The 27,344-nt window shown below is 41.5% G+C and overlaps 1 protein-coding gene across 4 annotated transcripts in view; it reads right to left on the bottom strand.

The window, feature by feature from the left end:
- pappaa (pregnancy-associated plasma protein A, pappalysin 1a) overlaps positions 1–22,903 on the bottom strand; it is a 374,601-nt gene extending 351,698 nt beyond the window's left edge. For 2 of the 4 annotated variants that reach the window (XM_069932344.1, XM_069932351.1), the window contains exon 1: positions 22,415–22,903. In XM_069932344.1, the coding sequence (XP_069788445.1) occupies positions 22,415–22,814 (400 nt within the window). In that variant the 5' untranslated portion in view covers positions 22,815–22,903. Of the gene's footprint in view, positions 1–5,102; positions 5,135–13,817; positions 13,990–22,414 lie in introns of those variants that run through there. The other 2 variants (XM_069932360.1, XM_069932370.1) reach the window with 2 other exon arrangements.
- Between the last annotated feature and the right edge of the window lie 4,441 nt (positions 22,904–27,344).

Here is a 27,344-nt window from a genome sequence, read left to right as displayed (position 1 = left end):
GGGGTGATCCTCCCATATAATGTGACAAAATCATCTGTTTTCCAAAGGCATTAATAATATACAGATGAAACATTTTGTGATTTATCCAGAGCTTATATCCTCCCTTAAGGGATAAATGTCTTGACATAGACATCACTAGGGATACTGGAGATAGTGGTATTGGAGACTAGGGGGGGGGGAGGGGGATCAGCAAAGGTTAACACCACACACCCCCCCCATATCTTAAATATGGGTTCCATATTCTTAAAAAACATGTTGTAACAATTTCTGAGGCTGTAAGCAATCTTCTCTAGTGAAACACAACTATTCATTTCTGACTACCAGTGTGTCAGATTCAGGAGGGAATCAGATTTCCAAGTAATGACTCTGCATTTCCTGGCCACCAATAAAGCAAGTTTAACACATTTCAATTGATATTTCAACAGCTTCATTTTAGGTCTTATATCTGCTAATTTCCCCAATAAAAACAATTCTGGCCTGAGGGTATTGAATTCCGATAATTTGCTCCAGGAGATTCTGCATATCATCCCAGAATGATCTCAATTTAGGACATGACAAGGTTGAATGCAAAAAGGTACCTATACCTTGACTGCATTGAAAACATAAAATGGATAATTCAGATTTCAGTTTATTTAATTTTTTGTGGAGTAAAGTACAGCTAATGCAAAAAAATTATATTGCACCAGCCTATACCTTACATTAACTGTATTGCTTAAGCTGTCCCAACACAGGTCAGAACAGCAAAATGGATAAATTTCTATGCCTAAATCTGATTCCCATCTCTCTCTTGACTTATCCAGCCCTTGTTTAGGGTCTTCTGCCTGAAGTAAGACGTACATTTTTGAGATAAATTTCTTTGTGATCCCCTTTCAAACCAGAGTCTCCATATTCCATATCAGTATATTCCAGTAAAGCCAGTGTTATCCTTTAAATAAGATTTTAACTGAAGAGTTAAATTTATTCAAATTTATTCCTGATTTGTTCAAATGTCATAAATTGTCCCTGCTCAAAAGAATCCTCGATATATTTGATCCCACTCTGAAACCATTTACTGGAATTTTATTATCAATTGTTAATGTAATTAATTTAGTTTGATCTAGGGGTGTTTTTTGAGCTTTGAGTTTATTCCTCTTTAGTAAGGAGTGTTCCTTAGAACCAAATAGTAATTTAGAATTCCGTTTATATATAAAATTTTCTGCTATCTTCTCACCAACCTTACACAGTTCCAATTTAACCCAGGATGAGGGAGGAAGAAGTGAGGGGGGTAGTTTAATGGAAATCAGTGAAGTGAACTTTAATGCCATCTGGTTGGATGGTGCCCAGTCAGAAGATGAGATGTTGCTTCTCTGACAGTTCATTAAACCATGGACAGGCATGTCAGCAAGGAAATGAGGTAGAGAATTGAAAGGGGTAGCAACTGGGAGATACACGCTATTACAGCAGACAGAACTAAAGTGCTCAACAAAGCAAATCCCAGTCTATGCCTCCTCTCTCCAACATACAGGAGACCACAACAGGACACCAGATGTAGACAACCACTGCAGATTCTCAAGGAAAACTATAAGGTAGATCTAGGAAATCACACTAGAGTGTGGTATAAATGATATTGCCTAGTGTCATTTCCAGATTCAGGCTTAAATCACAAAATTATGAAAAAAAGACATCAGACGCCATCAAAAAGTTACATTGTACAAGTGGAAATCAAAAAGCTGCAGATGCCAAAAAACAGAAATGAAAACAAAAAATGCAGGTGTAAGCACAGAGATGCTGAGGGAACTGAATAGGTCTGGCAGCATCCATAGGAGGTAAAGATAGATCACCAAGGCTTCAGGCCTGACCCCTTCTTCCAGACACACCTCAAAGGCCTCAGACCCAAAAAGTCAGTAATGCATCTTTACATCCTGCTAAGTTCCTCTAGCAGCTCTGTGTTTTCACAAAGGCCACAGTCCCTACAAACTCTTATGTTTCACTACTGGAAGTACTAGAAATGCGCAGTACACTAGGTAACAGGTGGAAAGATTCACAGGTCTGAAATGTTAACTCTTTCCACTGATGCTGCCTGACTTACTGAATGTTGCCAGTATTTTCTATTTTTATTATAAATGGGGAATCATATTTTAAAATTAAGCAGTTGATATCAGCCGCATGAAACACTCTCAGAAACATGCAAACAGTTGCTGATTGTGTGCTTTTTAAGTGCATAATAACCATGTCATAGAGGATAGAAAAACATTGGTTATGGCATCAGTAAAAACTGCAGGGACATTGAGGAGTAAATTGTGGGATTGGAGGAGCATTGGTGGGTAGATCCTATGAGATTAGGGAACATTGAGAGGTTAGGCTGCTTGGAAATGGGTTTTGTGGGGAGATGGATGTTTGGAGAATTGGAAAAAATTAGCATATCAGAAGGTTTAAATACAAATGAAATGCTTCTGCCAAATGCACTGAGATACAAAGATAAACTCTGTTTTGCGTGCTATCCAGGCAAGTCAACCTAAGTGCAGCAGGTGGTACAAAAGTAAAAACACAGTTGAGTAAAATCCATGGCATCCAGAATTCATGCATCTGGCAGCCTCAAGCAACTGGGGGGAAAAAATTGCAGAAAATCGTTTAAAAAAATTAAAATAAATAAGAATAAAATAATAGGTAAAATACATAAGTGTAGCATTGTAAAAGTAAATGTTCTCTGAAGTAACACAAAAACTGTCGGTGAAGTTGAGAGGAAACATTCAGCTAGTGGAACATTTGATCATGCTTTGCTCATGGCAACTGTTTGAATAAAGTTGTGTGAAACAACAAAGGCATCGCCCAAGAAGAAGAGCTAGTTGATGGTACTCTCCGTTAGGATGACTCTCTTAAAGTGTTTCCTTATTAGGGCTTAATAAGATTTGCTCCAATCAGAGGCTTTATCTCTAAACCTGGAGGTTGGGGTGGGGGGTTAACTTTCTATATCATTATAATTTGGGCAGCTCCATGGAGGAGGAGGAATCTGCAGATGCAGCAATGTTTTCAAAGAAGGTGATTAAAAATAAAATAAAATTATTTAATGCTTATATATTCATGCAAATGATTTCTTTCAGTGTGAGTACAGTATAATATTTTTATCTTTTGGCTTTTAAACTGTTTATTTTTAATCCAGGTGTATTAAATGGGCATTGTAAGAGTAAGTCTCAAGCAACTGGAAAATACACTTATCTAGCATCTACCAAAATCCATAGGTGCTAGATACCAGGGGTTTTACTGTATTACAATACAACAGAAGTGCTGAGTGCAATGATAAATAATGTAGAGTGAAATTATGGAAAGCATTATTTTATACTCAAAGGCAATCCATTTAAGGGTGTGATGTTGTCCTTGAATCTGGAATTGCATTCTTTTAAACTCATATATCTTCTGCCTGAAGGGAAATAGGAGAAGATATTGTGATGGGTAGGATCCTTAAATATGTTGCTGCTCTCCCAAGACAGTGAGAGTGAAGATAGTGTTGACGGAGGGGTGGTTCATTTGCATGATGGTTTAAGCTCTCTTCACAACACTTTGTAAGAAACCCTAACTCTAATCCTAATTCAGAGTTATCTGAATAGGGTGTCCACAAAGTCAAAGGGAACTTCAAGAGATGGGAATGTTTGGAGAATTGTAAGAGTTGAGTGGTACATTGAAGATTGTAATAGACTCTGGGGTTTGGAGCATTAGGGGTCTTGGATGTTCAGGAGGATTGTATGTAGCTTATGAAATTGGATCAATGGTTTGGAGGGGGTTGGAGTTAAGGAGTTTAGAATCATTGGGGTTTTGCCGAGTTGTGGGGTGAATTTCTGCTGGGTGAGGAAGCTTAGATCATGGGATATTGTGACCTGAGCCTCAGATGTCTGGTCCATCAATAGTGAGTCAGTGATTATGAGGATAGAACAGGATAGAGGGTGAGGGTTGGAGGCGAAGGATGAAATAAGGTGGACATCCATTGTTGGGGTCCAATCCAGCAGTAATATCTGAAACCACTGTTGTCAGGGAGCACCAGCAAAGGGTTGATTCCAGAATATTCCTCCACAATGCCATCACTCCTCTTTGTATTGATATAAAGTTTTGTCAATCCACCAATGACATTGACTTTGGCTTTAATTGACAACACCTTTATGATAGTTTGATGGAAAAAATATATATCAAAATATAGTTGATATTTAACACAGAAAACTAGAATGTCACTAGTTTGTAGTTGGAATGTTGATGTATTTTCAGTTTTTATTACTACAGATATTAGATTTCAGAAGAAGACAAAATTTCTATATGTTTGTCATTGCTTAATGTCATTAATAGGGATTTCAAGCTGATCAAAATACCCTTCAAGATTAAGAACTCATAAGTTTGTCTCTCAGGAAGTTGAAAAATAAAGGATACATTTAAATTTATTATTCACATTTAACTTTCTCGTCCGATATGCATGAGAGCAAGGTTATCCTATATTGTTTGAATGGCAAGTGAAATCTGAGAGATGTATCATAAGATGATAAGATGTAGGAGGAAATGTAGGCCATTCAACCCATTGAGTCTGATCTGCCATTCCATCATGAGTTGGTCCATTTTCCTAGTCAACCCCACCCCCTGCCTTCTTTGATACCCTGACTATTCAGATACCTATCAATCTGCCTTAAATACACATAACGATGGCCTCCACTGCCACTTTTGGAAGCAAATTTGAAAGGTTCATCACTTTCTGGCTAAAGAAATTAATCCGCATCTATCTTTGTATCAACTGCAAACTTTGGCACAAAGCCATTTATTCCGCAATTCAAACTATTAGCATGAAACATAAAAAGTGGCCCCCAACACTGAACCTTGTACAAATCTATTGGTAACCAGTAGTCAACCAGAATAGGATCCCTTTGTTCCCACTTTCTGTTTCATGCCAGTCAGCCAATGTTCTACCCATACTAGCATCTTTCCTGTAATTTCTTGATTACATTCCAAAATGAGCCTTCCCTTCTCTGCAGTGAAAGATTACAGGGAATTTCAGAACATGCAAGTTGATCAGTCAGCTGCCTGGACCTGATTTGTAATATTTCACACAAATCTCCTCCCATGCTGATTCATTTATCCATTCAACATACCCTGCCACCTTCATCTACTTAACCAACTTCCCTCTCAATGCAACAATGCTACATGTGAGTTCATGATAAAAGCATATTTGTAATAAATGTTTCCATGGCAACAATAACACATCAAAATATACATAACTTTATCTTTATATAAACATTAAAATGCACAAGGAATCCAGGCAGGTTTACAAATGGGGAAGTTAAAAATACCTTAATGTCAGCAATGATTGTTTTACAATAATAAACTCGCACATCTAGATGTCACATTAAGTTCTCTAACTATCATAAAAATGTTTCATTTTTTTTATTCGACCTGGAAATGTTCTAAGGTTAGGAATTTTTGGATACAAGTTAAATTGCTTTTGGAGCAAGTATTAAAAGTAAGTTTACCATTTGATCCAAAGTTATTTTTGTTAGGGGATATTAAGTCGATTGCTTTAGGGTTGAGATTAACTATGTATTGAAGTTTACATTTGGCTTTGGCTGTTTCTAAAAAATGTTTGGCTACATCAAAATCTGATTTGGTTTTAGGAATGCAAAGATGGCATATTGAAATGAAATCTTGTATTCCTTTAGATGACATATAATTTGAGGGAAAACTATCATTTTTTTTGTAAAAGTATGGAGCCCCCTTATTTAAAAACTCTTGGTATTAAAATATGATCTCCCAATCTGCTTCGGTAGATGTCTCCGTTTCCACAGCTTAAAAAGTTGATTATGTTGTTTTTTTAGTGATGAGCTTCTTTCTTTCTTTTTAGGTGGGTAGGGGAGGAGGGAGGGAGTTAGTTGGGTGGGTGAGGGAGATGGGGGGGTTCATTTAATTATATAATGTTTGTATCAATATATTATAACTAATGTCATATGATTTACAATTGTAAATAAAATATTTTTAAAAATGTTTCATGAGAACTGTTAACCCGAGACACCCCTGAAATGTAATCTTTTGCTTGACCTATATAAATGAAATAAAAAAAGAAAATTACATATAGATCATTGTTTTATCTAAAGCTAAGTGTGAGACCTTTGTCAACATTAAAATTCATTTTGCAATTTTTTTTTATACCATACGAGAGATACTTTATTGTTCAGACACCATGCTTTTGGAATTGCACCAGAAAAAGGAAATGCTTTATCCTCAATTTGATTAAAAATGCTTGAAATCCAAAGACATGTCTACCAAGGCAGATCAATGGGGATCCTACAGTGGGAAACCTTGATTCCACAAAGGTTTCTCACTATTTTCAAGGCTCAAGCCAAGAGTATGCCACAATAAGGATGAAGTCATAGTTAATGGAATATTTGAAGTATTCTTTCCAAAGTGGGTCTGATGCTGGTTAATTCAACAGTTAATGATCATAAAGTAATTGATGCAGATATTCTTGCAGGCTGTAATGAACCTTTCCCTTCTATAAGCTTCTGATTCATAGACTTCCAATAGCAGAAACCACAAGGCAATGGAGAGTTAGTGAACAACCCCCCCCCCCCACCCACCCCCCCCACCCACCCACCCACCCCCCGAAAATCCTTCAAATCCATTAACAGGATAAGCAACCCAAAATCAGTTTGTTTCTCCAGCCAACATACCCAGTGTTGAAGCCAAAATGATGCTCAGTTGGCTGCAACAGGCATATCTGACATCAGATCCATCGATCAGACATTCAATTTTGAGTTCCATAGCAGCAAGACCTAGGTAATATCCAGGCAGATCACCATTCAAGTGGACAGATGGAAAGATTCATAAATGTTCTCAAAACTTGTGTTTAAAAAAAAAGTAACAGCCCCACTGACATATGTATTTCTGAGAGTTTAAGTTCAAGTTTATTATCATCTAACATCCAATTGTATAAGTACAACCTGAAGAAACAGTGTTCTTTGGTCCTTGGTGCAAAAACATGCAAACATTCATACAGACATAAGTGAAGCTCCTATAGATAGAGGCCGGTATCCATGCCCACCTCAGTCTTCTCAGGAAGTGCAGTCACTGTCATACCTTCCTAACAAGTGAGTTTTCAAGGTGGTACTGAGAACCCAGAGAGACCACTTGTTGGAACCACAAGAGTAAAGAATGAACTAGTGCCAAGGCCTGCCAGTGCACTCCATTAATCCATCATTGGCCGGCTGCCAAGACACGTAATGCACCATCCTGGATGGTCAGTGGGCCTGCAGCATTCAGATCTACTGTCCCCTCTCACAGGATGACAGCTTTGAAGATCTCATCACTCACTTTCTTGGTCTCCTCGCAAACACTCGCCAGTGGCGAGCTTGTGTCTGATCAGTCACCCCAGCTAGTCTAATCAGAAGCTGGCCTGCTTATTCCTGAGCAGGCACCCTTCACAGAGCCAGTGACTGCAAGCAACTCAGACCCTAAAAAAAGCCAGCCACCTGCAAGCTTCTCCACTCTAATAAAGCTTAGTTGCTGCTTCATAGAGAATAAAAGAAGTAGGGAATGGAAAATAATATTGAAGAACAATGCAAAAGGAATAAACAAATGTCAGCTCACAATTGGATGTTTAAAACTTTTGAGATGTTGAACTGCTTGGTTCTACATTTCTTGATCTATTCAAAAAGATCAATAACACGGATGGGAGCATTCAAGAGTTCACTGTGGTTATTTAAGTTGTAAATTTATTGCTGCTCATCTGTGTCTGCGCTGAAGCATTGGGAGAACACTATTTGTGCTTCATCCCCATTGCCATCAAGTATGGTTAGCAAGCCTCCTTCTGGACCAGGTGCAGGGTTTGAAGGAGGTCCTTTTGGCGTAACAGCATTCAACAAAATAGTGTGGTAAAAGGAGGAACACGTGTGAAGCTGGGCAGCTTGAAATCCACCCTTGATTTTGTTAAAGTATCCATTGCTCTTACCTTTCCGTGCATTCCAGGAAGAAGCCTTTCAATGCGATGGGCAGAAACCTTTCATGAGCTTGTGCAGTGAGCTGGAAAATGGCATTGTAGACGTTGCTTGAATGTTAGACTGAAGGGCAAGACCAGGGGGCTTTATGGGTTTTGTAGTGAAGCAGACTTTCTTATTGAATGCATGCATAATTTGAAGGTCTTTGTGCAAGTGCATTAGGTTCAAATTTGAGTTCGTCAAAATAATGTTGGTTCGCTCAGACATACGGTCACTCATCTAAATGCCTGGCTCAATAAATTTCTGATGAATGTTATTCCTACTAGATGAATGCAGAGCGGGACTGATGCTGAAATATCAAGGGGCAATGGTAAAACTTTCATTTGGGCATCACCAGGCGCTGGTAGAGTACAATGGTAACATAGTTGAATCATTGCATTTCCCCATGGTTGGGCAAGTCCTGAGGTTCTCAATGATGTTGATAATTAAATCTCAGCACACACAGCACGATGACATGACATCCATAGAAGGATACACTTCATCACCTAGCGTCAATTATCCTTCTCCTGTTCCTCCTGCTTCCGTACAATTGGCAAGATCTGTGTTCTCATGCTGGTCAAAGTGCTTAGCATGGTTCAAATGATGATGTGGATAAAGTGCTGCAGAGAGCCTTTTGATTAGCAATGTCATTGGGATATAACCTTAAAAGAACTTGATGCCATTCTTCACTGAGCTTCTACCAAAGCCTTGTGAAACACAAGAGCTGAAGATGCTGGAATCTTGAATGGAAAAAAAAAGAGAAGCTGGAGGGACTCACCAGGTCAGGCAGCATCCATGCAGTGAAAGAAAGAATTGACAAAGGGACCCAACTTGAAATGTTGACCAATTATTTCTGTCCAAGGATGGTTCCTGTCCCACTGAGTCCCTCCAGCTTCTCATTGTTCTCTTTTTTGGGCAAGTCTGTTTTGGCACTGACTCTTCAGTTGCTTTTTCCTGCTAGACCTTTCTTGATAGTCCAGCCATCAAAAGCAATGGATAACTTGCATCACACTCAAACTTGTTTCAAAATCACAACTGCAGTCTTCAGTGCAATAGAATGCACTAAGCTCTGTTCAGTCCACACCTAACATTAAAGCAATTTCTTTAATTAGTCCAGGTGCAGGTCTTAACTCTGCAGTTAAGGACTGCTTTCCTGCAGGTGATCCACATTGGATGTAATTTCATCATCAATTTAACTGAGGTACAAATTGGTCGTTGACCCTCCATTGACATTATCTGGCAGCTTTCAAGATTGCTTTATTATCATGTAATAAAGACAGGGCACTACACACTTCTATAAATTGGATTAATGCATTATTAATGTATAAGCAGAAGTTGTGACTAATGGTCAGATCTCTCCCGCATTCCTGTTAACTAGATCTGGTAGGCACAGTTGTCCATTATCTCTGGCTCTTTTCATTTTGGCTTTTGAAGCCATTCACTGAGATCCATATATTAAAGGATTCAGAGTAAACTAGGATGAAAATAAGATCAATCTTTTTCCGGACGATGTACTGATATATTTGACAGAACCTGCAAGATCATTGGAAAAAGTATGCTCTAAATTGGAAGATTATGGGAAAGTATCAGGCTATAAGATAAATTGGGACAAGAGCGAAATAATGCCACATACAGGAGGGGATTACAGTTATTATCAAATAAATAGTCCATTAAAATGGGCACTCAATGGGATAAAATATTTAGGGATTAAAATAAATAATTATTTGCAAGATTTATATAAATTGAATTATTAAAAAATATTTTTGGCCAGCCCAGTCAAAGTTTATCACCTCTCTCTTTCAGGGTGGAGGTGGATCATCTTGGGCACAAATTGAGCTGCACAAGGTGGGTGGGAAGAAACAGGATATTTTATTTATGAATAGGATGCTAAATTGGTTTCAGGAATAAAAGAAGCCCCACTATTAAAATGTGATATTAATGTTTGGCATTAAGTAATTCAGCGGATTAAAATTAAGGTGGGTTTATCACCAAAAACACCCCTGACTGAAAATAGATTAATGCTATCAATATTAGATAATAAGATCCTGGACACCTGGTCTCAGAAAGGGATCAGGTGTATCGAGAACTGTTATAAGCAGGGGTGACTTACATCATTTAATCAGTTAAAAAATATGTATGATTTGTTAAATAATTATTTTCTCTACTATCTTCAACTGAGATCTTATTTAAGGGACAAATTAGGTCCGACAATGACTTTACTAAAGTCCAGCAATTTGGAGACTCTGATTTGAAAAGGGATTATAAAGAAATTTATTTCAGTAGCGTATTTCCTATTTCAAGCAAAAACTCCTAAAAGGGGGTTACATAAGTCAAGACAGAGGTGGGAATCAGACTTGGACATAATAATTGGGGAATAGTACTGGTCCGATCTATATCGAGACAGTATGACAAATACAGCTTATGTTAGATCTAGACTGGTACAGTACAATTTCTTGCATCAGTTATATCCCATGCCGCAAAAATTAAATAAACTTATTTCAGACCAATGTTTTAAATGTGGCACAGAGATGGGAAGCTTTCTACATTCAACTTGGTCAAGTTCCAAGGTGAGGCCCTTCAGGGTAGGTTTCCAAGAACAAATTATAGGAAAACATTTTCAACAAAACCCAGACATTGCAGGTTTAAGACCTATAGTGAGGCTGTCCAAATTTCAAAGATGATTTGTAAAGATCACTTTGGTAGTACCCAGGAAATGTATAGCAGTTACTTGGAAGTCTGATTCCCATTATAGCTTGAAGGAATGGGGAAATGCAAAGTTGTTTTACAGTTTGAGGAATAAATATGATGTTTTTATTAGCATTTGGCATCAATATTTAAGACAAATAGCTGTAAATATTTAGTTTTTCCTTGCTCGCTTCCAAGCACTCCATCTGTACCCCTTCCCTGGATCTAAAAAGGCTAGATAATAAGTCCCTGAAGGTGGACAGTGCATGCCTGACAACCTCTTATTTTTTCTCTCTTTTTAGTCTAGTTTTAAACTATCTTGCTCTCTATCTTTTCTTGTTTTCTGTTCTTTTTCTATTTTTCTTTCTTTTTCTTAGGGGGAGGGGCGGTATGGTAAATTATAGTTAGACATGCAATAGCTATTAATGGTTGTATTGTGGTGGCGCACATACTCGTGGCGAACCGGCCCCGCTTGTACCACCGCGTGGTAGGGCAGCCACAAGAAGATGGTGCCATCGGGGGACCTCCTTGCCTCATGGCTTTGACCTAGCGCGTGCCTCAGGCAGACATTATGATGTTGCCACCCACGCAGGGTCAGAGCTCACGCTCCCTTAAAGGGGCACACACAAGATTTGAAGTAAACAGTCGTTGAGAACCCCAACGTGGTGGTTGTGAGTCTCTTGCATCGTAGCTACTGCTACAGTATTACTATTTTTTGGAAATTTTTGTCTTCTTCACTGTTTGACTTCAAATTTTCTAACTAAAATATTTTTAAAAAGACCGGGCACTATCACATAGAATTTGGTTTCATCTGACATAAGGCAGACAGATTTGCCATCGGCAGAAATTGCCTGAAGTCAGAGAAAGAGAAGCAAAACAGAGTCCCATCAGAGTTCCTGCATGGACGTGGATTAACCTGCAGTGCAGCCGCAGTGCCCACAGCCATACAGGGTCCAGTCCAAACCATCAGCAGCACAAGCTCCAGGTCTGACAAGATCAGGAAACCTTCAACACCCTCCTCATATCCCAAGCCACCAAACAATGAGGTTATCATTTCATTGAGCCAGAGCTCATAGCAAGCTTCTAGAACAGCAGAAGTGAAGGCACCCTCCAACCAGGTGTCATTAACATCGACTTCTCCATTTTCTGTATTGCACCCATGCCCCTTGTCTTCCCTGACCCCTTTACCCCAGTTCTCTCTCTCTCTCTCTCTCTCTCTCTCTCTCTCTCTCTCTCTCTCTCTCCCTTTCCCTCTGCCTCATTTCACAGAGCTAAAAGCTAAAATCAATTCTCACCTCTCTTCTTATCATGTCCAATTAACATCTTTTATTGGTCTGGACTCCTCCACCTCTTTGGACTTTATTATTGATTCCTTCCTGTTCTTTGTTTATACATTGAAGAAGGGCTCAGGCCTGAAATGTCAGTAATATATCTTTACCTCCTATGGACCCTGTGAGACCGGCTGAGTTCCTCCAGTATTTACAGCAGAGATGAAGGCACAGATCTGTGCTCAGACCCCAATACATCAGCGGATATCAGTGAGAATAGGGTTTTCCGAAAGATATTATACATATTAACATGTGTAAAATATGGTCATTGATCCCCTTTCACACCAACTTCACTAACACCCTAATTCTTGTAGTATATATCAAGCATTCAACAATATTTTCTTTTCCATTTCATTTGTTTTTCTTTTTTTTTGAGAAAGAAGAGAAAGTATTTTTTTCAAACTTTATTTAATACAGTGCCCTCCATAATATTTGGGACGGACACTTTTTTTCATTTATTTGCCCCTGTGCTCCACAGTTTTACATTTGTAATCAAAAAATTCACATGTAATTAAAGTGAGCACCCCAGATTTAATTCAGATTTTATTAGTATATGTTTTGGTTCAACCATCAGGAAATGACAGCACATTTTATATATAGTCCCCTCATTTAAGGGTACCATAATGTTTGGGACATTTGGATCATTTGGATTCACAGGAGTTTGTGATTATTCAGGTATGTTTAATTGCTTCATTGGTGTCGGTATAAGAGAGCTAGACTTGCTTCGAACGTTTTGATCACCTTTGGAGTCTGCAGATGTCATTTTTCAACATGAGGGCTAGACTTGTGCCAATGAAAGTCAAAGTAGCCATTATCAGGCTGAAAAACAAGAATAAAACAGTAAGAGACATCATCCAAACCTGAGGATGGCAAAATCAACTGTTTGGAACATCATTAATACGAAAGAATGTTCTGGTGAGCTCAATAATCACTAAGGGACTGACATTCCAAGGAAGACCTCCACCCTGATGACAGAAAAATTCTCATTATAATAAAACAAATTCTCCAAAAGTATGCCCAATAGATCAGAAACAATATTCAGAAGGCAGGCGTGAATATGTTGATGACTACAGTCCTCAGAAGATTTCATGAACAGAAATATAGAAGCTACACTGCAAAATGCAAACCAAGACAAAGGTGGTATGCTTTCGATCTTAGGCAGTTCCTTACATCTCTATATTTTGCTCTTGCCATCACCACACAGGTTAATCTTGGTCTAATTTGTCCACAAGACCCTTTTCCAGAATTCGGCAGGCTCTTTTAAGTATTTCTTGGCAAACTGTAATTTGGCCAACCTTTCTGTGGCTTGGCATCTTGCAGTGAAGTCTTCTGAGGACAGCATTCATTGACTTATCCACACATGCCTCATGAAGAGTCTTTCTGATCTGTTGGACGTATATTTGGGGATTTTTTTTCATTATGATGTGAATTCTTTCTGCCATCAGCAGTGGTGGTCTTCCTTGGAATGCAGTTCCTTTATGATTACTGAGCTCACCAGTAAACTCTTTATTCTTAATGATGTTCGAAACTGTTGAGTTTGGTTATCCTTAGGTTCGAGTCAGTGGAGGATTAACTACCACCTGTGCCCCTAGGCTAATCTTTAGTCAGACTCCCTTTGACCTTGCCCCCCCTGCCCCACCCTTCATTGAATAAAGTTACATTAAATAACTTGTGTCATAATGAACTACATGCATAAGCAAGAAATTTAATTGTAGCAACAATCCTTTCCAGAAGTGCTTTCATGTAATCACGCTCTGACTGGTATTGTCGAGTAATCAAATGTGGTCCTCACTTGAAAACAGTTTGCAATTAAAACAGAACGCCTTACCTGTACTTGGAGAACAGCACAGCCAACTTCTGATTTTCTCACTATTATTAAGGGAGCGGTAAAACATGGACTTACTGAAGAAACGTTTCTGTTTACTGTCATATTTTATAGATTTCACAGTACTGGCATTTATGTTCCAACAGGCTTCACTCCCAGTCTTTAACCAGTATACGCCCATGTTAACACCAACTCGTGACGTAATAACGTCATCACAGTAATCACAATTTCATGGCTGCAGTATCAAATCCTAAAAGCATAACTTCTTAATGTTTACATGTTTGGAGACTAATTTAGAAAACAAAATAGCATTTGTAATATTCCAGATACAAAATGAATATATGCAAAAGTACTGAAATACCATCCAAAATACTCATGAACACTCAATTAAACCGTTTTGTTTTTGTGCTATCAGACCCCCCCTCCCTTCTGGGCCTCTAGGCTTTAGCCTATTCAGCCTAATGGTTAATCCGCCATTAGTTTGGGTGATGTCTCTTACTGTTTTGTTCTCGTTTCACAGCCTCATAATGGCTTCTTTTACTTTCATTGGCGCAGCTCTAGTCCTCATGTAGAAAAATGGCAACTACAGACTCCAAAGGTGAAACAAAACTTTGAAGCGAGCCTCTTTCTTTTATACCTATACCAATGAAGCAACGAAACATACATGAGTAGTCACAAACACCTATGAAGCCAAATGCCTCAAACATTATGGTTCTCTGAAATGAGGGGACTACATATAAAAAGTGCTGTCATTTCTAGGTCAAACCAAGATGTATACAAATAATCTGAAAAAATCTGGCATGTACACTTCAATTACATGTGATTTTTTAAATTATAAATGTGAAACTGTAGAGCACAGGGGCAAATAAAGGAAAAAAATGAGTATTTGTCCCAAACATTATGGAGGGCACTGTAACTGTCTTCTGACCGTGGCAGTTGTTTCCGTGTATCTTCAGATTTCAGATTTATTGTCAGAGTACATGCATGACATCACATACAACACTGAGATTTCTTTTTTCCCTGCGGGTGCAGGAGAGTTACCACTAATTGGTAATGTAAAGATTAAACTGTACACAATGTAAACATGTAAACAAAGAACTGTAAACAGATAATGAATGTAAACAAACTGACTGTGCAATACAGAGAGAACAAAAAGAAAATTAATAAAGTGCACAAGTAAGAGTCCATAAATGAATCTCTGATTGAGTTTGTCGTTGAGGAGTCTGATGGTGGAGGGGGATCAGCTGTTCTTGAGTCTGATGATGCAAGTCTTGTGCCACCTAGACCTCTTTCCTGATGGCAGCAGTGAGAATAGAACATGTGCTGGGTGGTGAGGGTCTTTGATCATTGCTGCTGCTCTCCGACAGCAGCATTCCCTGTAAATGTACTCATTAGTGGGGAGGGTTTTGCCTGTGATGTCCTGGGCTGTGTCCACTACCTTTTGGAGGGCTTTACACTCAAGGATGTTGGTGTTTCCATACCAGTTGATCAGCACACTTTTCACTACATCTGTAAAGATTGGTCATGGTTTCCGATGTCATATTCATCCTCTACAAACTGCTGAGGAAGTAAAGACCCTGACGTGCATTCTTCATGATGCTATTGGTATGTTGGGTCCAGGAAAGATCCTCCGAGATGGTGACTGCCAAGAATTTAATTTGGCTCATCCTCTCTCCCTCTGATCCCCCAATGATCACTGGATTAAATACCTCTGGCTTTCCTTTCCTGAAGCCAACAATCAACTCCTTAGTTTTGGTGACATTAAGTGCAATGTTGTTGTTGGTGCATCATTCAGCCAAGTTTTAAATCCCCATCCTGTATGCAGACTCATCCCCTTCCTTTATGAAACCTATTACCATGATATTGTTGGCAAATTTATAGATAATGTATTGTTGTACTGAACCACACAATCGTAGGTGTAAAGTGAGTAGAGCAGGGAGCTAAGAACCCAGCCCTGTGGAGCTCTGGTTCTGATGGAGATTGTGGAGAAGTTCTTACCACATTATGGCACATTAAGTTCCCCACATTGTGGCATGTCATACTGGTGGAATTTACAATGGTTCACCAGAAGCGTTCATTTCAAATAGTGCACCAATCAGAACAGCTTTTTAATGTGAATTTTAGCCAAATATGAATACCAGCTGGTCTTTTATTTCTGTCTTTCATGACATTGAAAGAGAAGGCCAATTGTTATGGCCCTTGACTAAACTGAATGCCTGTAATTCCATGTGCATTTCTGCACATTGGTAATTCCTGTAGAAGGATATCAACTGGAGGGCTTTGCAAACGAGACTCTTCGAGTTTGCCAAGGTGGAATAACGGTCGAATTCCACTGAAGTTGGAATTCGAGGGCCAAACCCATCGGGACCATTGCCTGAAGAGGGCGCACAAAATCAGTGAACCGGTGCGGACTCGAAAGGCCAACATGGCCTGTTTCTGCTCCATAAATGGTTATATGGTTATATGGTGTTAAATTTTCTGGACCATTTCAGACACATTGCTCTGGGTCTAAATCACACACACACACAAAAAAAAATCCAGATGAGATAAGGCCAGCAGATTTTCTTCTCTTCTGGAATCATTGACTGAATTTAAATTCACCAGCTGTCATGGAGGGCAATGAGGTTAGTCCAGTCCCCTTGGATACTAACTGATCATTTTCACCAACTCATGTTGACCACTGAGTCCATGCAAGTCCCACTTGACATCCATATACTCAGAGAATAAAGAGTGGATTTGACTGCAGTTCTGCTAAAGTTGTACGATTATGCAAATTATATTCACATGGAAAGCAGAGAGTTAGAGTAAATGGGCCTTTATCAGGTTGGAAGGATATAACAAGTGGAGTGCACAAAGGATCAGTTTTTGGTCTGCAATTATGTATGATTTATGCGGAGGGGCAGGGCATGAGGTATCCATGTTTACTGATGATTTGAGACACCCACAACTCTGAGTAAAAAAACTTACCTCCGATGTCTCCCCTGTAGATAGATTGAGTGGGAACTTAGTAATTGGAGCTTAATGTGCAATAATATGAGAGTATACATTTAAGTAAGAGGAATGTTAAAGCAAACAATTATCTAGAGCAAACAATGAGCTGTTGAAGGAACTTTGTGGTTCAGGCAGCATCCAGGGTAGAATGGTCAGTTAATATTTCTGGTCAGATTCTTGCAAGACCATAGAGTCCCAACCCCAAATGTAGGCTGATCATTTTTACCCATGGATGCTGCCTGACACATTGAGTTCTTCCAGCAATTCATTATTCACTGATGTTCCAGCATATGCAGTATTTTTGTGTTTCCCAGTCTGTTACCTAAATGGAGAAATGGAGGACTATTTGCAGGAGTGTTGGAGTTTCAAATAGGGAAGTGTTATTATAATTATATGTGATATTGGTAAAGCCACATGTTGAGTTTTGACCTTTTAATTTAAGATAGGGTACACCGACATTCAAAACAGTCCAAAAGAAATTCACAAAGTTAATTCCGGGGAAGAGATAGTTGTCTCGTGGCTAATGACATTTTACTTTATTCTTTGTAGTTTAGAAGAATAAAAGTCGGTCTCATTGAGCGAAAAAAAAACACAAAGTTTGACACGGTAAATGTTAAAATATTCTCACTGGAGTGGTAATTTAAAACTGAGTGCATTGAAATTTTGTGGAAAGTGGTAATTGTGTTGAATAATTTTGGAAAGTTATCCATGTTAGATTATTTAGAGTATTTAAAGAGGAAGTAGATATTTTTGAAAGATCAGGGAATGAGGGTTCTAGTGAACTGTCACAGATAGGACTAGGGGCAGATCAGCGGCGAACATTTTGAATGGTCCATTGTACTTGAGGGGCTGAATATCTATCTACTCCTGCACATATTTGTTCCTATTCTAATGATGTAAACAGGCATTTTAACTTCCACCTTGAAAAACTGGTCTGTCCAATTCATTGTCTTAACACCCTTGCCAGAGGATGCTAGAGAAATGGGTATAATTCCAATGACCTGATTTTTTAACAAACAAGTAGAAAATATCTAGACATGATGGCCTGTGATACATCACTTAATCTAACAATCATGCCACCTTCTCACCACAGGAGTTACACATGAAATTCTGCAGACACCATGACTGAAGGAAAAACATGCTAGAGAAACTCAGCAGGTCAAACAGTGTACTTTATATAGAAGAGATAAAGGTACATAAACAACATTTCGAGCTTGAGCCCTCCATCAACATATGGCAAAATGTAGGCGGGTGCCCCAAAAAAATGGTGTGGGGAGGAGCAGGGGAAGGGGAGGAGCACAAGAGAGGGAAGGTACACCAGCAAGTGGGGGAGGGGGATGGGTCTATGAATGGAGAGGGAAGAGGGTGGAGAGCTGGAGGAAAGGGATGGGGAAGAGAGATAAATGGGGAGTAGGCTAGGAGAAACCACAGAAGTCAATTGAAGAGTACCCATACGGAAAATTAATTGTTGCTCCTCCAATGGTCTTGTTTGGACAGTCCATGAGGCCATGAACAAACATGTCAACATGTGAGTAGGGCACAGAATTTAAGATGTTGGCAACTTGGAGATCCCTGTCACTGATGCAGATAGAGCAAAGGTGCTCAACAAAGTGATCTCCCAGTTTGCATCCTGTCTCTCCAATGTGGAGAGGCCACAATGGGAGCACTGGATGCAGTAGATGACTCCGGTCATACACAAGTGTTGCTTCACTTGAAAGGACTATTTGGGGCCCCAAATGGTGATGAGAGAGAAGGTGTGACTACAGGGGAAGGTGCTAAGGGGAAAATTGATGAGAAGGGATGAGTGGACAAGGGAGTGATAGAGGGAGCGGTCCATAAGGGAAGATGTGGCTGGTGGTGGGACCAGGTTGTAGGTGGCAGAAATTATGGAAGACAACATGTTGGATGCAGAGGCTGGTGGGGTTGGAGGACAAGGGAAAATCCTTCTCACCACCACCTTGTAGTTGAGTGGCAACATGGATAATCGTGTATTTTGGAGAAATGCATCAGATAATGCCAAAGGTTGCTTTAATAGTGGAATTGGCTCCTGAACTGCAGTTCCTGGTGAGAAGGTCCACAGTTAAAAGGAACCACCAATCTTGCTTCCAGCTCTCCCCGTGTTATGACCCACATTGGTCTTGTAAATCAATCATGTTCATCGATGGTCGTACAGTATTTCATTTCCATACATCTACTTAATTGTGAGAATGGAGAAATTCTGATTAGTCAATTTAAATGCAGCCTCGATTACGCGCCTGACTAAGAAATAAAAGCAGAAAACGCTGGAAATGCATCGTGGCTTAATCAGCGTGGTGGGTCGGTGCGGTGTCTGATTGATTTGCTGCTTTATTCTGACATGCAGTTTCCTTCCTGAACGAAACGCAGGCAGCGTTAAATGGCAGAAACAGAGCGGTGCAATGTCGTGAATTGGGATCAGAATCCTCGGGAATGGCTCCGCTGTTGTTCAATCAGCAGCCGGGAAGAGAGAAATAAGCTCGACCCTCGATCATTCCCAGCGTTTTGTGTTCGAGTTTCCCAGCTGAGGCTGAGGGTTAGAATTTCCCGCGCCGAAGCAGATGAAGCCAATGCACGTCTTGCGAACATCATTCAGCATTCTGCAGCGCCCATCCCCGTCACCGAGCCTTCCGATGCGTGGGCAGGGGAGGAGGGTGGCTGTGTCCCCGCGCTGGGCATTGACAGGGAGAAGGTGAGTGTCTCCCTCCCACGGTGATGCCGCAGCTCCTGCCTCCAGTCCTCTCGCAGTTGTCAGTCAGGGAAAGCCCATCTCAGTGTGTTGCCGGAGCGCTGTGTGTGTTGGCGGCGGAGAAGGAAGAGGGGAGGGAAGCGAGCTACTCCTCCCTCTCGGACCTCTGGGGGATGCATTGCGTTTGCGCTGTTGGTCCGCCGAGCGGTCAGCCCCGCCCAGGAGGTGGCGGCAGTGGGAACGGGGAGGGGAAATGCGGTCACCGATGAGAACAGAACCCCGTTTTATATCCAAATGCTCAGCCAGTCGCCTCACACCACCTCTGCACCATTGTTATTGGTTGTGGTTCTATGGGTCGTTTTCACAGACAGTCCGTTCTTCCAGGGAAGGAGCAGGGGGAGGGAGGATTAACAGAGCAAGCGACTACAATGGGGTGGTGGAACAGGGGTTTGGAGTGGGGGGAGGAGAAAGACTTTGCTCGTCTGACCATCAGAGAGATTGTTATCGTGGAGCAGGATTTCCGATCGCCCTTTCTCTCCTGCGTCCCATTCACATAATTAAGTCTGCAATCTTTCCAGCGTGGTTATTGACGGCAATGCCCTGTGGAACGGGTGCATTCGGCACTCTCCCCCCCCCCATACGCTAATGAGTATAATTCAGCGTTCGAGATGACCACAGCGCGGGATGATCCCACTACAACGTGCACCGTCGCTGTCTAATCGTCCTCGGCCGTGCAATTTAACATTTCCCTGCCGCTGAGTTGTCCGAATTCCCCCAGACGTAGCTCTTCAAAATGAGTCTAAAAGCCTCCCAACGCTGAGAGGTGTTGCATAATATTATACTGCGACCTCATCAGACCTTACAGAACGGAGCGACACGCGATGCCGGCGCTGTTTCGCATGAAAAGCTTCCCCTCGGCGCGGCAGCGAGTCCCCTCCCAGATTGAGGTTGTGTTTGTCAACAAGCCCGCTCGGCGTGCAGTCAGTCTGGGCTTTCCAGCGCTGCAGACTGTCAGCTTTCGAGCGAAAGCTCAGTAATAAGTCAAGCGCGACAATGGTATCGTGCAACCCTAGGCTAAAAAAAATTCTCTCCCGACATACAAGATCTCAAGCATGCTTGCAAATTGGCTCCTTCACCAACGGGTCCGAATCCCCGCTGTTAATTAAACAGACTGTTATTTTTTTCTCTTCTAATAAAGAAGGCGCGGCTTTAAAACTGATCGTGTAGCAGTTTCTCGAACGGACAAAGTACACATTTTCAGTAGTACAACGAAAATGCACCTTGGTTCTCACGGAATGTTTATTATATCACCGCCCAATGCGAATCTGAATAGATCTAACGTGATCTTTGAGCAGAACATGTGAATCGTCCTATCGTGGAAGATACGGGACTATTCATTGGAGCATGACATCATTTATGTCATTGCCTTGCATTTTTCACGCAGTCTCTTTTTTTTAAAAACGAAACGACTGGCTTTAAGGTTGATGATGAACTCTTCTGGGGCATGAACCGTATTCGCGCCAATTGCAACAACACACGTCTTGGAATGAGCAAGAGAAACATCAGAAAAATGCCACAGCACTGCCGTGTGAAAGGAGATTTGACCTGCGGAATGCCGCTGTTTGTATAGTCTTAGCGGATCTCTGCCACGCCGCGGGGGCCAGAGAAAGAAAGAGAGGTGGTGGGGGGGGGGGGGGGGGGGGTGAGAACGCGAGTGAAAGGCGATGGAAGGAAGAAGGGAAAGAGAGTGTAGTCATTTTCATAGATAGTATCGGACGCGTGTAGACGTAAACAATAATGTCACATTGGAAACAGGCTGACACATGCGATGAGATAACATTGCACAGCTCACCCAGCTCCCAAATGATTCAGTAAATACGTCTGATTGGCAAGTTAGTCCAAAGGTTGCTAAGATATGCCACAAATGTGTGCATATTTGTTTATTTTTTAAAAAAAACCGTAAAACAGGCATCAAACTTTATTCGCGATTTTTTTAAAGAACTTTTTATACATTAGTGTTTTGGGGGAGGATGATTTTCAATTATCCACCAGAAGCCCTTTGAAACCAGGAGCCAGAGGCAGCGTATTGTAAAACAATGTTGGACAACATGCCCACATTTCAGTAAATTGTCCTTAAATGAACACACCAAGGGCCGGAGAAGGAAAGAGAAAGAAAAATTCCAAGTGCCATACTTTGCAAGCTGATGCCGTGACTGAAACAGAAAGGTTTATTTTCCTTTGACTATCGAGGCAAAACATTTTTTTTTTCCCCGGTGCGTGCGCCTGTGGGATTCTTTAGTCGGGGGATTACGCTCTCTGTTGGCTGGGATCGGGATCAAAAGAGCCGAATACTTTCTGTTACCGCGGGCAGAACGACACGCCTCACTCAAAATTTATATCTTAAACCATTCATAGAATCCGGATCTTAAAGGGACATGGTTACGCATTGAATGTGTGTCTGTGCAGGAGTCGGGTGGCGGGGAGGGTTAACCATCGCGAGCAAGAAGTATGGTTTCAGATAATACGCAAATATATATGTATTTCACGAGCGATGGGAATTCCCCTAAGAGGCTTTGGGGCTGTGCTTAAGGGGACAATGTCTGGGTACTCTTGACGATCTGATGGACGCATTGAAGGTCCAAATATAATTATGTTCACTGAACTGTTCAAATTGAAAAGTGAATGAAAAATGAATTTTGCCTTGCTCTCTAAATTAAATTTCTCATTACACACATGTATCACAAATGTATGATAAATTGAAAAAAAAGGATTATAGATGGAGCAAACAAACTTTTGCGCAGGATAAATCTGGGTGTTGTAACTGTTTACATGTAGAAAGTTACTTCGAGATGGTGTTTCAGGGATTTCTGTGCGTGGCTTCCCTCCTTGGGTCGCGGACACCTACCTACAATGACAGCTGGAGAACGTTGTCCCCCTTCAGCTTTCACTCTCATCTCCACAGTGAACCTCCGTCGGGGGAGCTCGGTGGAGGTTCGGAGGCGCAGCTGGTTGCCAGTGCCCGCGAAATACAGCAATCTGCCCGGGTTGTGGTCGTGCGACGGATGCGAGGGCGGCAGCTGCCGGAGCGGATGTTCCGAGGGCGGCAGTGCCCGCTTGCCACGGGGCAGCTTCGTGCCACACAACTCCGACGAGTCCGTCCCGCCGCCAGCCTGGTGATCCATAGCAAGGAGGAGGGCACGTTTGGAGCGCAGGAGCTGACCTGTCTTCTGCCCGTCACAGTCCGACTCCATGACCAGGGTTAAGACACAAAGAGTGGACAGCAAACTCCAAACTTGCAGCTTCATTACGGTCAATCTTTCTCTCTCTCTCTCTGACTCTCCTTCTCTCTCTCTGACTCTCCTTCTCTCTCTCTCTCGCTTACGAGTTTCCTCTTCTGTCGCCTCAACCACAATGATCCGCTACACAGAACCTTTTTTCATAATAAGACACGACCCCCTTTCTTGCCTCCCCCCCTCTCAAATACGCACGAAATAGAGATGGGTAAACAAGAATATGCTAATTTATCAGCCTGCACCAGCGAAAGGCGAAAGCACCACCTTCCTCGTGTTCCCATTGAGAGGATTCTAGTAACACTAATCAATCAACCAGTCTCCCACTTTTATCCCTCCTCAGTGCCCGACGTCCCCCCGACCAACACAGAAAGGCGAGCTTTGGATAGAATTTTGATCTGTAACCGGCTCGAATGCAAGATGTAGTCACATTTGTTTTAGAAAAGGGAATCTGGGAAGAGAATCTAACTTTGAAGTTGCATCATTGTATTGAGTAAAATGAATAGAATTTCACACGACGGTGCACACTCCGCGACAAATGAGACAATCAGATCCAGGGTGACGTTACTCCTTCGCGCTATGTTTGCTGCTTTGTTCTTCCACTATTATTGCCGCTCACGCCTCTCATCACTTCGGAGTCCGGGACAGTGCGTGGCTTTTGGCCGAGTTTTAACCACAGGTGACCGAGGAAAGCAACCGCCTTCCCTATGTGTGGATGTGCTGTGTGCAGTTGGATGTGTGAGTGGGGACGGTGTTTTTTTTTACGTGCACGCTAGCTCCTCCAGATGTTATTCCCTGGAAATTTCACTTCAAACGCGCCGATCGGAGCTCCGTCTGAAAGAGCTTTCATCCGATCGGAGGCAAGTCTTGGGTCTGAAAGCAAAGGGAGACCTTGATCGGAAATATTTGGGTTGCTTTAGGAGAAAGACGCTTTTCACTGAAAACACGCTTCGCTGGGTTTGACCTAAATGTAGAAAACGAAAGCAATTACCCAATGGATCTTGTCAGTAGTTTTCCACCTGAAACATGTTGCTTTTAATGGAATTTCTATTAATTTTTTTTCCATAAACGGGTAAGTTTGAATTTTTGTTTTAAAAAAAGGTAAATGATGCAGCTTTCTCTTCAGTTCAAAGAGCTGCGAGATTCAGCAGTAGGTGTCCAATTGCTCGTGACCGAGTTAAGGTGAGGCGAGAGGAAATAAATAGAATAAAATATCCAATAAAATAAATCTAAATCTACCCCCCCCCCCGCCAAAAAAAAAGATTCTCTTTCTAAATCGGGTTTTTCTACCGGGCAACAGCTCATCCCACCTTCCCACAAAAGAAAGAGCGATCAAAACGCGGCACGGGTTGCCCTGGATTGTCCTCAATTTCTCCCCGAAAAGTCGGAAAGAGAGGGACTTTGTTACGACTTCCAGAGCTTGGAAGGGATGGGAGCCGCCACTCGGTTGTGAATTAAGGTTTGGAGGCCCTATGATGTTAGAACCTTGGTCGGGTCCTCTTGCACCGCATTGGTCGGACTCGAGTTCCTCCCACACCGCCAGCCTCCAATCTGCATGAAGGCTTGAAACAAAAATCAAAGAGAGCCAATGAGGATTGCGTCACTTTCCAGCAAACCCCGTGCTCCCGCGAACACGCTGAGGGAGCAAAATGTGCTCTGAGTTTCTGCAGCGCGTGGAGGGAGGGGAAAGTGTGGGGTCATTTATTGCCGGGCCGTTCTCAGAATGACCAAGAGAGAGGCAGACTAAACGTACGCTGTCCTTATCCAATGTCCCTGTGAGAAAATACGAGCGATGGTCCCAGTGAAACATTACAGGGAACTCTAATTTCGTTATCAACCAATGAAGCGCACCCAGCAGCGAAGCAAGGTGCTTTCTCGTTACTTTTTGTTCAATGCGGTTGCAAGAAAACTTGCGCTGAACTCACTTCAGAACTATTTTCGAAATAACGGCGACTTACCTAAGCCGGTGCAACACCCATTGCAAAACGAACTGATTTTTTTTAAAAATATAAACTTCCAGGGTATTATGACATGTTGAGGTTGGTAGGACCGGTGTTTTACATAATTTGCACAATTGTTTATCAAGTTACAATCTACGGGGATTTCAATTATTTCTATCCACTGACGCGAGCTGCAGGATCTTTTAAGTTTCTGATCTCTGACCCTCGTCGACATTTTCCACCAGCAGGTGACTTACGCCGAGAGGATGGGGGGTCTAAACGTTGGACAACTTCAAATGATTAACGGGCATTTTAAATTCTAACTTTTGAACTCCCCCCACCCCCGCCACAGTTTTACACTGCTCCTTAGTGGCACGGAAGATGCACCAGTAATGAGTCTCTAAGTTCCACAAAAGAGCGTTCGTGACGGTTTAGAGAAAAACAATTCGTATCCCATTTGCTCCTTTTTTTGAGTAGGAATTGCAAAACAAAAGTTTCAGTTTATTTTCATGTATTAATTTCTAACTCAACGTCTCACACTTGGATGGGTGTCTCTGCAGCCCCACGGAGAAGAGTTGATACCTGCAGCGAAGTTGTCATTGCTGATCCTCGCGAGTAAATCTTCTCACCAGCAAATGTTTCAATTCTAGCCAAGCGCTCCAACAGCACCTTCCACTTCTTTACACAATCGAGTCATTAAATTACAAATAAATCGGAAAATAAGCTGGCATCTTCAACGCTAGTCAGTGCCCGATGACTCAAACGCATTTGATAATGGACAAGACCTTAGAACTGAGAAATCTTTACAGATTTGTTGTATTATCATCGCTCAATATCCCATTAATTCGTAAAATGGATTCCCAGAGAATGCAACAAAAGTGAATTTTAAACAGCAGGAGTAAAACGCGAAAGTCTGCAGACACCGTGATTGAAGTTAAAAACACCGAGGAAACCCGACAGCTCAAACAGTGAACGTTATATAAACAAAGATACGTAACCAACGATTGGGGTTTGAACCCTTCATCAAGGTATGAGCAAAATATAGGCAGGCAGCCAAACCCAAAAGAGAACTTCTTCAGGGCAGGCATCCCTCGAAGAGATTTCTCAGAGATTTGCAGAAGACAGGTGTAAAACACTAAAGTCTGCAGACACCATTATTGAATTAAAAACACAATGCTGGAGAAACTCAGCAGGTCATACAGTGCACTTCATATAGCAAAGATATGGATACACATGATCATCGTTTCTGGCTTGAGCCCTTCCTTGATCAAGGTATTGGCAAAATGTGATGTTCAGTCCTTAGCTTCTCTTCATGAAGGAAGGGCTCAAGCCCGAAACTTTGGTTATGTAATCTTTATCCTTGCTATATATAAAGTACACGGTTTGACCTGCTGAGTTCACCCAGCTTTATGTTTAACCAGCAGGATGATCTGTTTTCAGCAAGTGTCGTCTTAGTGAAACTCAAAAGCTGCAATTCCAAGTCGACAAAGTATTTTTTGAAGAACTCAGCAAATCAGACAGCATCCATGGGTAGAAACGTCGAGTTATCTCTTCTACCCATGGATGCTGACTGACTTCCTCCATCAATTATTTCCCCTGTCGTCTTCGTGCTTGGTCTGTGTTTCCTTGAAGGTCGAGTCAACTCTGCTATCAGTGAAGGAAGTTTGGACTCCCAACCAATTAGTCATCTAACGAACACACTGAATCAAATGCCGCGCACCTCTTGGAGTCCCCGTTGATGTATAACTTGAGCATTTGCCTGCGACGACCGTCATTGCTGGTGGACAGAGCTATGCTGAGGGATGGGGTGATTTTATGATGGGGTGCAGTCTGAGATCAATGATATCTCAGTGATGAGTTGGCCGAACTACTCAGCCACTTGATTATTGATTTGAAATGGACTGGATTCCGAGCTCTCCTGCGCGTTTTCGCAAATGACCAAACACCCCTCGCCCCCGTGTTTATTTTCTCTGTTTCAGGTCTCACCCCTGCAGCAAGTCACTTTCTTACTCTGCGCCATTCAAGCAGGAACCTCAACGCAGACCTTAAATCTAGTGCGACGTCTGCAGCACAGGGACGGTGGACAGGACAGACCTCCCCAGCGGAGATTGACGGTGGACTGCAAACGCCACGTAAATGGTTGAACCAGTTTAGTTTTAATGTGAAAAGTCTGGGCGAGTGGGGTCGAAACATTCCTCAATTTAATACCCCATCTCTTCAAATGCTGATCGACACAAATTTTTGCCGATGATTGATATTACGCATGAGAATTAGGTCACTACGCAATAGCATTAAGCAATTGACCGGGAAATGTTGTGAACAAACGTGTAAGAAACAGGGATCAGATTTGGGGACGTCGCACGTTGATTCTGTCTGGACGAGGAGAAGAAGGCCCTTATATATTTTGTTTAAATTAAAATTTAGCCACACGGTTCGTCACTAAGTGTTTTAAAAGGTCGTTTATAAAAGCTGTTTCATTTTTTTTATTTCCCCCATGGGATGTTCAACGTTCTATCGGTCGCTCCGGAATAAACACTCCTTGTAAGAGCTTTTGTTCAGCTGATTTCCTACCATTTTCACTTAAATTCTAGATCTTTTTGAAAGA

This window comes from Narcine bancroftii, chromosome 1 (genome assembly GCF_036971445.1).
Source record: "Narcine bancroftii isolate sNarBan1 chromosome 1, sNarBan1.hap1, whole genome shotgun sequence".
NCBI classification, from domain to species: domain Eukaryota; kingdom Metazoa; phylum Chordata; class Chondrichthyes; order Torpediniformes; family Narcinidae; genus Narcine; species Narcine bancroftii.
The sequence above is the reverse complement of the archived record's forward strand: the minus strand, read 5'-3'. Positions and strand labels throughout refer to the sequence as shown.